The following is a 12,900-nucleotide window of genomic DNA, read 5'->3' as shown; positions in this document are numbered from 1 at the left end:
ATAACTGAAAGATGACTACAATATCTGAAGTTTGGAAATTGCTTATAGCAGCCATGGTTTGCACTCAGATCCATGTATTCATAATTATCCATGTGTTCATCTAGCAGGTCAATGACCATGATACATTAGAAGGTTTTTGCTTAAAATGGCAAAGCCTTTTATTACATCTAGTCTTCTGCTTCAGCTGCTGCACTTGTAACTCTTCTGTGTAGCATCCTCATCCTCACATGGCCTTCATTTGCCTCCTAAAAAGGAGAACTGTATTAGGCCAAGAATAATTTGTATTGTAACAGGAAGTGTAACATTTGATGAATTCTGCTTTAAAAAAAAAAAAAAAAAAAAAAGTGGATGCGTTTTTACCTCCATCTCATTCTGTTTAGCCCTGCTTGGTCTTTTCTTGATCTAAAAGGGGAAATAAAGTTAATCTCTCCTCTAGTGCTTGAAACCTGTTTCCACACTGCAGGACTTGCCTTGTATTTGATAAGCTCGAACAAATGATAGGAAATTGTGTCCTCTTTCATTAGCATAAGCCTTGGTTCCACTCTCTGGTTCAGTCCACCTGAACACACAAAGGTCAGTATGCAACAATATTCAGTTTGTCTGTGATGTACACAACCAAATTGAGATTTTTACCAGTGTATATGCTGATTAGCATTCCCACAATCACGGTTGTTAAGAAGCCAATGAGAGAGAAGTAAAGGTAGGAAGGAGAGTGCCAGTTAGATGTCCGGTGTCTGGAAAGAGAATGGCTTGTGAATAACTCTTGTTGCCAGTGCAATTACAGGTTTTCACTGGACTACTATAAAAGGAGTCCAACCACATGATTACACTGAATCAGTGACCTTCTACACTCACCTGGTACCATCTCGCACTAGAGACATGGTAGACAAGTTTAGCTGTGGTGGAAACGCAGTAGTCCAGTTGACACTGCCGACAGTGGTGACGTTACAGCCCTCAGTGTTTAACGACAGAGGTCGGGTCATCTCAGGATCAGAATAGGACAGCATGTGTCCAAGGGTTACAGACAGGGTTGCAGTGGACCCAAACGCAAGGCCAAACAAACCTCCCTGTGAGCAAACAAGTAGGTACACAGTTAAACTCACAAGTGGTTCAGAGGTTAGAATTTGATTGTCAGTCTTCCTTATGACAGCTAGGACTGAAATAAGTAACACAAGTATAAAATATCAATTACTCATGGTGCAAAAAGACAAGTGGCAGTGTAGTTAAGGTGTATTCTATATGTGAGGATAGTGTTAGACAAGCTCCAGCCAAATATTAAGCACTGTTCATTTCTTCCAAGTGGATTTTCACTGCACATGCTAGTTTCCTCTTTAAGTCAAGGGTCACTGCCACTAAAGGAAACAAGCACAAAACTATGGCATTACAAAGTGCTGAGGATTTGAGGTTCAGTTCACATAAAAACTAAGACCTTTACATGTAAATCATAAAAACACTGCAGACTTACTTTGGAGTTGGCAAATGGACAGAGGATGCCCAAAACGAACAGACCAAACATAGGACCTCCAGTTACCCCACCGATGACAGCTCTTGCCTGTTTGACACGTGTACAGTTTATCCTTAAATGCTTTATATGCATGTTTTACTGAAGTTAAACTGTTTGGTACTAAATATTAGAGACTGGTGCCATTAACATTGTGACTGTATTAACAGATCCCTTCTACCTGAACCAGTAGTCCCATAAGTGATGCCAGGCCAGCCATTGTGATGCACACAACTCCAAAACAGATACCTGCAAGATTGTGTAACAAACTGACATTTTTATCATGAGGAATGTCGACAGTTCTGCTTCATGTACCAAAGCTCAAGGGCAAGATTGTTAATCAGCTATGTACAGCATGTACTGTGAACAGAAAAGGCATTTACTTAGCCCTCTGGAGACATAGAGAAATTGTCTGTCTGTCAGTCTGATGTATGGCTTGATCAGGTCCTCTAGAGTAACTGCAACTATTGCATTGAGGGTGGAAGACACTGTGCTGGTTCAAAGATAGAGGAAATGGAAATTAAACTATGGGGTACTGGAAGTTGTGAAAATGTCCAAATGGATCACTTAAGGTAGATTAAGTGTTAAATGATGTTGACGCACATAAGTACACAATCTTGCAAAACAAAAACGTCTAAAAACCTTAAGGTGCCACTGTATACTGCTGCAAGAAACAGTCCTGGGAGGCCAGGGTGGCCTTTCAAGATGTCCATGACCAAATATGGCATCAACTATAAAGAAAGAGGGCTCAACATGAGTGCTTGGAAGATCACAGGACATGTTGGTATTTTGGCAAGTCCACTGGTATTTTAAGCATCATTATGTTAATACATAGAAACCCAAATACCTGATCAGGAGAAGAAATTTGTCCAGCTGTCCAGGGATCACAGTTCTTATAGAATGAGTAGAGGCACAATCCTGAGAACACTGCAGATGCCAGGAACAGCCAGAAACTCAGCAGGTTGAGGAACACAGCTCTGAAAGAGACCAGCAAAACAGAAGGGTAAGTATGTCATCACTAGGCTGATATTCAGCTTTGAAAAGATGAGTTAGTTTACCAGATAAGTCCCATTCCTATACTGCCCAGTATGACTAAACTTATTTAGGTATGCACTTCATCTGGGTTAGTTACAAGAGGCTCCTTAAATCAGACCAAGTCTAGACCTTATGAATAAGATCCTGCTTGCAAGGACTCATTAAAAACAATTTCACAGTTTAACTTAATGGATTAGCAAAGCAGACAAGTGAGACAAGCAAGTTTAAGAAGCCTCTGTAAGTGTCACAAATCTGGACAATTCTCCAGTCTAAATTCACACACCATAAGGGATAAAAAGACACTGGGTTTCAGTAACAAGTGTCATGGTTTCTAATGCCACAGCAAAATTCTCCAGGTTAAATCATGACTCACATTCTGGCATGAGTGATGCTCTTGCAGGAGTTGTATTTCTGAACTTGACTCTGGTTAGTTCCACTGGCCATGGTCCAGCCAACTGTCCCGCCGATGAGTATGGTCCAAAAAGTGTGCCTCCTCAGAGGGTTTAAGTCAAAACTGGGAAAATGGATTAGTATACCCTATGCACCATTTCCAAAAGTTCAAGTAGGAAATCAAATTACTTTAAGTCCAAATTGAGGAAAACCCCTTTTAATATAAAGTAGCTGGGTGCCCCGGTGATTTCAACCAACTGTATGCATGTTATGAAATTAACCACTAGAATGTTTATGATTGACATAGCCCATAGATGCATCAGGGGAGGTCTGTGAAGATACTGTGAAAGGGCTGTAGTTGTGCCCATTTGCTGCATCAATTCAGTATTTAGATGCAAGTGTTTGCAAGTTAAATCATCCCCCCCCCACTCACTCCAGAAAGTTGATTCTTCCACCTTGTTCTGAAATGGACAAGACTGAGATTCCTCCTTCTAAGACGAGACACTTGCATATGACAGACATGAGGCCTGCAAACATGATTCCAATCTAGAAGATAGAAATTGGACTGTTAGGTCATGAGGTTGTCCCCACAACAAGATGTAGAATTCATTTAATTTTTACATTGATGCGCTGTCTTGAGTTGAAGCTAAAAATGTCTTGGAACTGTAAATTGACTTATTTTTTTCCCTTCCCTGTAGGCTGTGCAGCATTAACAGTACGCTCTGCATAATGTGCCACTACCTGGAAAACATTTATCCACACCACTGCCTTCATTCCACCCTGCAACAACGCAGACAACAAAACATGAGCTGACGGCCACTCAGATCCAGGTAGTTAAAGCAAGAGTTCAGGTTATGGGGTAAAATGTGGCAATGAGAACTGATTCATGCAGATTTTGTTGTTACATACCAGGGTGCAGCATATGGTGCAGACCATTCCCGTTACAAAGATTAGAAGCCACAGATTCCAGCCTGTCACTGCAGAGAGGGGCAAGATTTGAAACACTCAAGGAGCTGCAAGTGTCCTCATCCAGTAATGTTTCCAGAATCTGTTTTGGACTGAACATACCTTGGTTTAACGCAAGAGCAGGAGCATAAATTACAAGTCCAGTGATCAGGACCTGGGACAAAAGAAAAACCATCTGGTTACAGATATGCAGGTATATCCACAGAAGTCTTGTACTCATGTTTCCTGCCTTCTTACTCACTGCCTGAATAACCATGACAAATGTTGCCAGCAGACGGGTCGCTCTGTTAAAACGCAGCTCCAGATACTTGGCAGACAAAACAGTTATTCACACTACAGCCAGATGGATTTGTTTATGACTCTGTGGCAGTGGTGGTGCATTTATTGTACAGATATAGGATGCCTGCACTGTAGAACAATTTAATTTTTTTTTCCAATAAACTACACAATTCACAACAGTTAAACCACCAGTTTAACCACAAGCTCAATAAGCTGATAGTCACTTTGAAATTATGCACACCATGTGGAAACACTCACCTGAAAAGTGCTGGTGATGGCCAGCCTGTAGAAGACTGGGAGAAAGATCTCAGATGTGCACACCTGTGCCAGAAAATAGGCAATGCAAGAATAGCCTACGATGGCGCCATAGCAGTACACCTACAGACAGGGGAAGTTTTCAGTTTGCCAATAATGCACTCATTATGCAGAGTTATAAAGTTTTGTTTGTTTTTTAAATCAGTTACAGTAGACTTGAAATAATGCAGTGCAACACTGAATAAACCTTTTTACTACTGTATTATCACGTTGACTGTCACCAGTTCAAGGAGCACATAAATGTGCAGTCAGTTGCCTTTGAGACTCTTTAATGTCCAACAAAAATATTAAAAGCTAAGTGTTCACAGGGGAAATTAAACTCTAGTAACAAATGAAACTGCAGTGACAATTTTAATCAGATGCCAATCCTGCCACGTTACCTCGACCGGCAGGGACAACAATATGACGGAGGACAGGATGCCGGCGGTGAGGGACAGGGAGACGGGCAGAGCGGTGAGTTTTCGGCCTCCGGTTAAGAAGTCCCGGGAATTAGATTGGCTTCTTCCGATCCTGGCACAGTATAAGCTGATGCCAGTAGACACCAGCAGCATCAACGCAAACACAACATAATCAGCGATCTGTAACGGGTCAGCTCCAGGTACGTCCTCATTCATTTTGTTACAAATCAAATAAAAAAAAATTTAACAATAACCCAAAAAATAAATAACTAAAACTTCGGCCCAGATAGGTCTTTACAAATCACCGAAAACCCTGTTCTCCATCATGTCAAAGCACTTCAGCTTACGTATTCATTGAATACTGGGCTATCCAACCTGCACAGGTGATGCTGATCAAGACTCCTCACCTGTGGCAGACACACTGATTGCCAATCAGTGATTGGCACCAGGTGCATGCCCTCTTCTGGTTCAACGAATATAGAAAGCCCTCAGTGCCAAATATTGCCACTTTTCTACCTGTCTGGCTGTATTTTATAAGGTCTTGACTTATTAAATAAATATCAAATTTTTCACATCTTTTCTTTGCCAGACAGGTTGGAAAAGTGTGATATTGGAGAGCTTTCTATTAATGTAGGCATGTGCTATAATGTTTTGTGTTTTGTTTTATATTAATATAAGTTTTCCAAATACATTTTTGTTTTGTTTTATGTTGAGGGCATTTCTCAAGGTTTAAAATTATGTTTTGGAACAAGTATTACTATAAGAACGCTATAAACAGTGATGGGCAAAGCAAGGCTTTATGAAACACTGAAACGTTTGAAGCAGTTGTGAATTGTATCAAAGTTTTGGAACCATCTGAGACTCATCTCCACAGCGACACCTGCTGGCCAATGTGGTTCTCCTGCAGTTCTGTGACACAACAACATGCCCTCCACAATTACAGTACAATACAAAGCTGCTTATTATACCAGACTATCAATAATTTTGATCAGCAAATACTATTTTCTCTTTGTTAACATTCGAGGCTGTTTCAGTGTCTCAGTAATTCAGTGGAACTCACGATAAACCAATGTATAAAATAAAATATACTGAGAAACGACTGCTGTGTTTATTGTGAAAACCACACAGCTGTCTTTTTGTCAGCCTTGCCCCCAGCCTTGTTAAAAAAAAAGTTTGGATGTGTTTGGTTGACTTTTAAGCTTTCTGGGAGATCGTGTCATCAGGTTTGTGAACCAAAGTTTAGGTTTTATTTTCAATTAATTCAAAAATAAATATTTAAATTTTTTCCATTATTTTTAAAAAGGATGTCATTTAATAAGTTTTCATGTTCTACTCAGTCTGAGCCTTTGGTTACACTGAGCCTGCTCAGCTTTCTCCTGCTGTTTATGAGGTATTTACACCAGAAGCCTCAGTGTGAATAAAAAGAAAAAAAGAGGGGGTCCAGGCCCGCCTAGTGAAATCACCGTGTCCCCTCTGCTGAATTCTATGAATACACTTCAACTATAAGTCACACTAATTCATACAATTTGGTAATAAAAAGCTTAAACATCCATGTCACCCATGCAAGTTATTGCATTCAGTCCTCAGGCAGGGTTGCTCAGAAACTGCAAGGATGAAAAGCACCAGACCCTCACTGAGCCATGGTCACGTGATGTGGGTGTTTTGAACCACATTTTGAGCAGTGTTTTGAAACATCTCTGCTTCGGAAACATCTTTATCAAGCATCCCATCTCTAACAATAAACAATTTTGTTGCCTGTTATGCTTGTTGAAAGCTACTTATACATTTGACCGAAACTTAAGATTTGTTTGTCCATATATATTTTTAGTTCTTGGTTTAGTTATCTCTATTATCTTTGGCATAGGCTGTCCTTCTAGAAGCAAGACTCACCACTTGGCAGCTAACTTGGTTATGACAAACCTGTTTTTTTATAGGTTTTATATTTACTCCATGACCACCAAACTCTTCTCAGAGAGCTCAGTTAAGAAGCTCAGAAGATTTAACAAATTATCAAAGCAACTGTGAGCAAGAATGGGACAAAAACTTTCAGTGTGTGGATAACCCTGTTACATTTCTTTCAAAAGGTGTGATTGATTGATTGATTGAAAATAATTAATTGCTCTATATAAGTCATCTAAATTTTGCAGATACTTCCACTAATAAACTACATACACTCCATAGCTTACTTATTTGTGAGGGAATTTCTACAAGGTAATGTCTCAAACCAAACACAGCAAGTTTTTTGGCAAACATTTACAAGTTGCTGGTCCTCTGAATGCATGTTTGTCTTGACATTACATAAACTCCAAATTGATTTTGATGTTAATACCTGACAAAAAGCTACCTATTGGTCCTGAATGCTGTCGGCGATAAAGTGAAGACTTCTGAGGCCACAAGCTTTCTAACGTAACCTGAGGTAACCTGGACTCACTGACACCAGCAGGGGTGGCCCAGACTGTGTGCTGATTGGAAATGCTCTGTGCTATCGAAGTGGGTGCATGCATGATTCAGGTCACTGAGGGCATGTGCAAACTAAAGAAACAAATATTACCAGATTAATTCTCCAGTGGAGAAGCCCTAGCAAGAGGATGTAGGCTACATTCAAGCAGCATATGCTTTGGCATGGCTGTAACCATAAAAGCTTTGCTTTCTCACTTAATCTTACATCTTAGGCTCACCTCTTACAATTGTTCCTACAGGTGGAAGAGGTAAGCCTCATCTTGGTGGCTCTATTTAAACCTAGATGATCTAGATAACTGCACCTTTCACACCACTGGAAGCTCCTGGCTTTACAGAACGTTCAATCAAAGGCACTTGGGACGCTTTTTCCAATCCTGTAGTGGCTCAGCCACAAAGTGGTAGACCACATAAAATCACAGAGTGGGGTCAGTGGATGCTGAGGTGCATAGTGCACAGATTCCACCAACTGGATGCAGTCAAGTCAAGTCAAGTTTATTTATAAAGCACATTTAAAACAACGACGTTGACCAAAGTGCTGTACAAGATCTGTAACCCCAAGGACTATACTAAATAAAAATAAAAATATATAAATAAATAAATAAAATAATAAAATAAAAGTAAATAAATAAAAACATTAAGAACAATAAATAACATAAGAAAATTAAAAATTAAAATGTTTAAAACAAGTACCATAAAAATACCATAAAACAATCATCTAAAAGGAGGTAGCACTGCAGCCAAATGCCAAGGAAAAGAAATGTGTTTTTAATAGAGATTTAAATGTGTGTATCGTCTGAGCTGTGCGGATATGGAGAGGTAGATCGTTCCATAGCTTTGGTGCTGCTGCTGCAAAAGCTCGATCACCTCTCTGTTTTAGTCTAGTTTTAGGCCTCTGTAAGAGCAGCTGGTTCGATGACCTCAGAGCTCTTACAGGGGTGTGACAGTGAAGCAGCTCAGACAGATACAAAGGTGCCAGTCCGTTTAAGGCTTTAAAAGTAAGCAATAAAATCTTAAAATCGATTCTAAAACGGACAGGGAGCCAGTGAAGGGATGACAGGACTGGGGTAATGTGTTCATGCTTTTTTAAACCGGTTAAAAGACGAGCTGCCGCATTCTGGACTACCTGCAGGCGGCGCACAGATGATTGATCTATGCCAAAGTACAGAGAATTACAGTAGTCCAGGCGGGAAGTAATAAAAGCATGAATAACTTTTTCCAGGTCCTGCTGTGGGAGATAAGGTTTTACCTTGGCAATGACTCTGAGTTGGTAAAAACTGATTTTGGTAACAGCACTTACTTGCTTCTCCATTTTAAAACTACTATCTAAAATGACACCCAGATTTTTCACAGCATCACGACAGTGAGGAGCCAAATGACTCGGAGTGCCAGAGGAGTAGCTTGAGGGGTCAAATTTACCAAAGCATATGACCTCGGTTTTGCTTTCATTAAGATTTAGGAAATTGTTTCTCATCCAGGACTTGATGTCACTTAGACAGTTCAGCAGGGGTTCCCATGGATCTCTGCTGTTCAGTTTGATGGGCATATACACCTGGATGTCGTCAGCAAAACAGTGGAAACAAATATTATGTTTCCTAAAAATCGACCCTAGAGGCAACATATACAATGAAAAAAGAATTGGGCCCAGAATGGACCCCTGAGGCACTCCACAAGAAAGCTTTGCTGTGGTAGAAAAACAGTCTCCTAGATGGACAGAGAAACTTCTATCAGTAAGATAAGATCTGAACCAAGTCAGAACCGTGCCTTTAATGCCAATTTCATGTTCTAGGCGGGATAGAAGGATCTCGTGGTCCACAGTGTCAAAGGCAGCTGACAGGTCTAGAAGTACTAAAACTGCAGGACTACCAGAGTCCACAGTTAAAAGCAGATCGTTAAAAACTCTTAAAAGAGCCGTCTCTGTGCTGTGACGCATTCTAAAACCTGACTGAAACTTTTCCCACATTCCATGTTCACTTAAAAATGCTTGAAGTTGCTTAAAAACAACTTTTTCAAGAACCTTGGATAAAAATGGTAATTTAGAAATTGGTCTGTAATTTGAAAGAACATCAGGGTCAAGGTTCTTCTTCTTGATTAGAGGCTGTACAACTGCATGTTTAAAGGCAGCTGGAACACAAGCAGATGCAAGCGCACTGTTAATCAGAGCGAGGATAGTTGGTCCCACTGAATCAAAAGCCTCTTTAAAAAGGCGAGACGGAACACAGTCTGTGGGAGAGTTTACAGGTCTCATATTTTGAATCACCTCCTTTAGTGTGGAGAGTGTGACAGGCTCAAACTGCTCAAAGACAGCTCTGCTGGGAGGAGGTGCAGATGAGCCTGTTTCAGCCTGAGGTGATGAAGGCCTGAGGGCAGAAATTTTTTCCACAAAAAATTTCTTAAAGTTTTCGCACAGTGCAGGACAGACCTTCGCTTGGTTCACATTACAGCGAGGATCAGCGAGTGAATTAAAAACACTAAAAAGAAAATGAGGCCTGTGACTGTTACTTGAAACAATGTTAGAGAAATAAGCAGACTTTGCATATTTTACTGCTTTCTGGTATTTCAATAAACAGTTACGCAGGATCTCTAAGGAGACATGGAGCTTATCCTTTTTCCACCTTCTCTCAGCGCGTCTGCACTCACGTCTGAGAGCGCGGGTTGTCTCATCCAGCCAGGGCTGGGAGGAAGGTTTGGTGCGTTTGGTTGTAAAAGGGGCAATACAGTCCAGTACAGCAGTGCAAGCAGATGTAAAAGAGTTAGTGAAGTCCTCGGTATTCAGGCTCAAGCAAAAATCCAAATTGCTTAAGTCAGAGTTTTTAAAAGCAGCTGCAAAATCAGCAGCGCATGAAGAGTTAACCAAGCGCACACGACGTGTAGAGGATACTCTATTTATCCCAGAGCTGGGGAGCGCTGCTGTAAATAAAACAGGAAAATGGTCCGATATACCACAGTCACGTATCCCTGTGATGCAGACTCTAAGTCCATAAGACAACACCAGATCCAGTGTGTGACCTTTTTCATGAGTGGGACCACACACGAGTTGTGTTAAGTTAAAAGAGTCAATAAGCGAGACAAATTCTTTAACCAGTGGACCACTCTCACAACACACATGAATATTAAAGTCGCCAACAATTAAAATACGGTCATATTTTAGTATGAGACCCGTCAGCAAGTCAGCAAAGTCACCGATGAAGTCCTTCGTGCACTTCGGTGGTCGGTAAATCACCGCGCAGAGCACCGAGGGGGAAGAGTTTATCTCCAACAGCTGCAGTTCAAAGCTGGCGTACAGGTCTGCCGAGACCTGACGACAGCGAAAACTGCATTTAAATATTGAAGCAAGTCCTCCACCTTTTCCAGAGATCCGCGGGGAGCTGAAGAAAGAACAGCCGGGAGGTAAAAGTTCGGAAAAAGGTGCAGACTCACCAGCATGAAGCCACGTCTCAGTCACAAACATAAAATCCAACTGCTGTGCGATGAAAAAGTCATTGAGAAGGAAAGTTTTGTTGGCTAACGATCTAGCATTTAGTAGGGCCATTCGGATGTCCAGATCCTTGTTAGCTGAGGCCGGGGCCCGCTTCAACAGGCGAAGGTTAGCATGGTTTACGCCGCCTCCACGATCCCGCATCCTGCGCCAGGACGAGGGACGCCGAGTCTCCAGGATGACAGGTGGGACAATCGGCCTGATCCAGCGACGCCCGAAATCCACAGGCAGCCCAACAGCCTTGAGGCGGCAAAGACCACCATCCAGGGGGTAATGAACAGACAAACCTAGGAGTCTCAGGTAAGTTTTGACCCGCACCGCGATACCTCCCCGCTTTCCGCGTCTCCTCTGGCGTTTGTTGGGGACCGGAGCACTGGGCAGCCGCGCAAATTCTCAGGTACATCCGACAGGTGTGGAGGAAAAATCGTTGAGTTTTTCTTTACAGTATATGCTGGTACCAAAACAAACTGGAGGTTTAGAAGTGTCTGCCGATCGTAGGTGATCAAAGCGGAGACATCTGGGCAGATGACTACCAGGAACAGAGCGACAGCAAACAATACACAGAACAGCTGACGGCAGCCCGTACACAGTGGCGCCATCTTGCCTTCAGCAGTGGTGCAAAGCACCTGGAAGAATGGTCAAAATTTCCCATAAACACTCCTAACCCTTGTGGAATGCCTTCCCTAAAGAACTTCTTTTTTTTTTTTTTTTTTTAAACCTTTATTTTACCAGGTAAAAAATGTTTGAGAACTAGTTGTTATAACTGCAAAGGGTGGGCCGACATCATATTAAACCCTGTGGATTAAGAATGGGGTGTTACTCATGTTCATATGTGTGTGAAGGCAAATACTTTTGGCAATATGTATTTTGCCTCAGGGCCAGTCAGTCTCATAATCAGCCTGGTGTCTTGGCATGGTAATATCATTTCAGAGTCACCAAGGGAACTGTTTACCCCAGGACAGGGTTACCAGGGCCCCACCCTGGAGCCAGGCCTGGGGAGGGAGCTCAAGAGAGATCATCTGGTGGCTGGGAATTAGCCCGTGGTGCTCAGCCGGGCACAGCCTCCTGGGTGCCTCTTGGATGAGGTGTTCTGGGCATGTCCTACCGGGAGAAGGCCCTGGGGCAGACCCAGGACACGCTAGAGAGATTATATCTCTTGGCTGGCCTAGGAACACCTTGGGGTCCCCCTGGCATAGCTGGAGGAGGTGGCTGTGGAGAGGGAGGTCCTCTCTGCCTAGGCTGCTGCCCCCACAACCCGGCCCCGGATAGGTGGAAGAAAATGGATGGATGGACAGACTATGGGGGATCCTAAAACAGTTATTTTTTTCTGAGGGTACACAGGAGAGCACATGAGAGAGGACTGGGATGAGAACTTACCTGCCTTTTCATGCCCCCAAAGAAGCAGCTGGGCTCTACTTTGTTTCCTTGCAATATGTTTATCGGTGCCCATATATATGGCATATGCATGGTGGAGAGAGACAATCATGCCTTGACACAATGCAAAGAGGGAAGCTATATTAAAATCCAAATTTTCTGAGTGGACACATTATCTCTTCAGCTCCAGGGAACTCAGAAACATGGGCACCAGGGTGGCTCAGTGGTTGAGCAGGTGACCACACATGCCGCGTGGCAGTGTAGATGGTGCAGGTTTGAGTCTCAACCTACCAGTAGTCACCATTTACTGTGTGTGTATTCCTCCCGCTTTCCTGTCTCTCTCCACTGCAAACACTATCAAATAAGGCCCAAAATTTTTTTTAAATGCCATATTTCAGCACTGAATTATAAAGATATGTTCAGACATCTTAAATGGCTTATAATGTAAGTGCGACCAGAAACACTAATTCATACAAACACTAACATTCATATTCTTGCTTTTAACCTGTGAAGGAAAAGTCACACTGATATGGAAGAGCTTGCGAGCTGCTTAGTCAGTACATAAATGTTGCACAACTTTAATTCAAAGCAGTGGTAGTTTGCATTTTCAAAAGAAATCTCACACATATTCTGCTTCTAAATTGCATTTCTTCTATAAGACCATAGGGAAAAAAAAGGGTTTAATTTAAAAAGAAAAAAAAACATAA

The 12,900-nt window shown here is 42.0% G+C and overlaps 1 protein-coding gene across 1 annotated transcript; it reads right to left on the bottom strand.

The window, feature by feature from the left end:
• LOC115773338 (sodium-coupled monocarboxylate transporter 1-like) lies at positions 1 to 5,051 on the bottom strand. The gene is made up of 18 exons (XM_030720013.1): positions 4,867 to 5,051; positions 4,430 to 4,549; positions 4,134 to 4,199; positions 3,995 to 4,046; positions 3,836 to 3,903; positions 3,668 to 3,706; positions 3,360 to 3,472; positions 2,910 to 3,050; positions 2,349 to 2,478; positions 2,144 to 2,232; positions 1,885 to 1,994; positions 1,683 to 1,750; positions 1,466 to 1,552; positions 856 to 1,067; positions 634 to 734; positions 471 to 559; positions 361 to 402; positions 1 to 245 (listed from the first exon to the last, which is right to left on the bottom strand). Exons 1-18 carry the CDS (start codon positions 5,035 to 5,037, stop codon positions 168 to 170), a joined length of 1,776 nt encoding a protein of 591 aa, XP_030575873.1. The 5' UTR covers positions 5,038 to 5,051; the 3' UTR covers positions 1 to 167.
• Between the last annotated feature and the right edge of the window lie 7,849 nt (positions 5,052 to 12,900).

Source organism: Archocentrus centrarchus, chromosome 23, assembly GCF_007364275.1.
Source record: "Archocentrus centrarchus isolate MPI-CPG fArcCen1 chromosome 23, fArcCen1, whole genome shotgun sequence".
Classification (NCBI taxonomy): Eukaryota; Metazoa; Chordata; class Actinopteri; order Cichliformes; family Cichlidae; genus Archocentrus; species Archocentrus centrarchus.
Note: the sequence above shows the minus strand (reverse complement) of the source record. Positions and strands in the feature narration are given on the sequence as shown.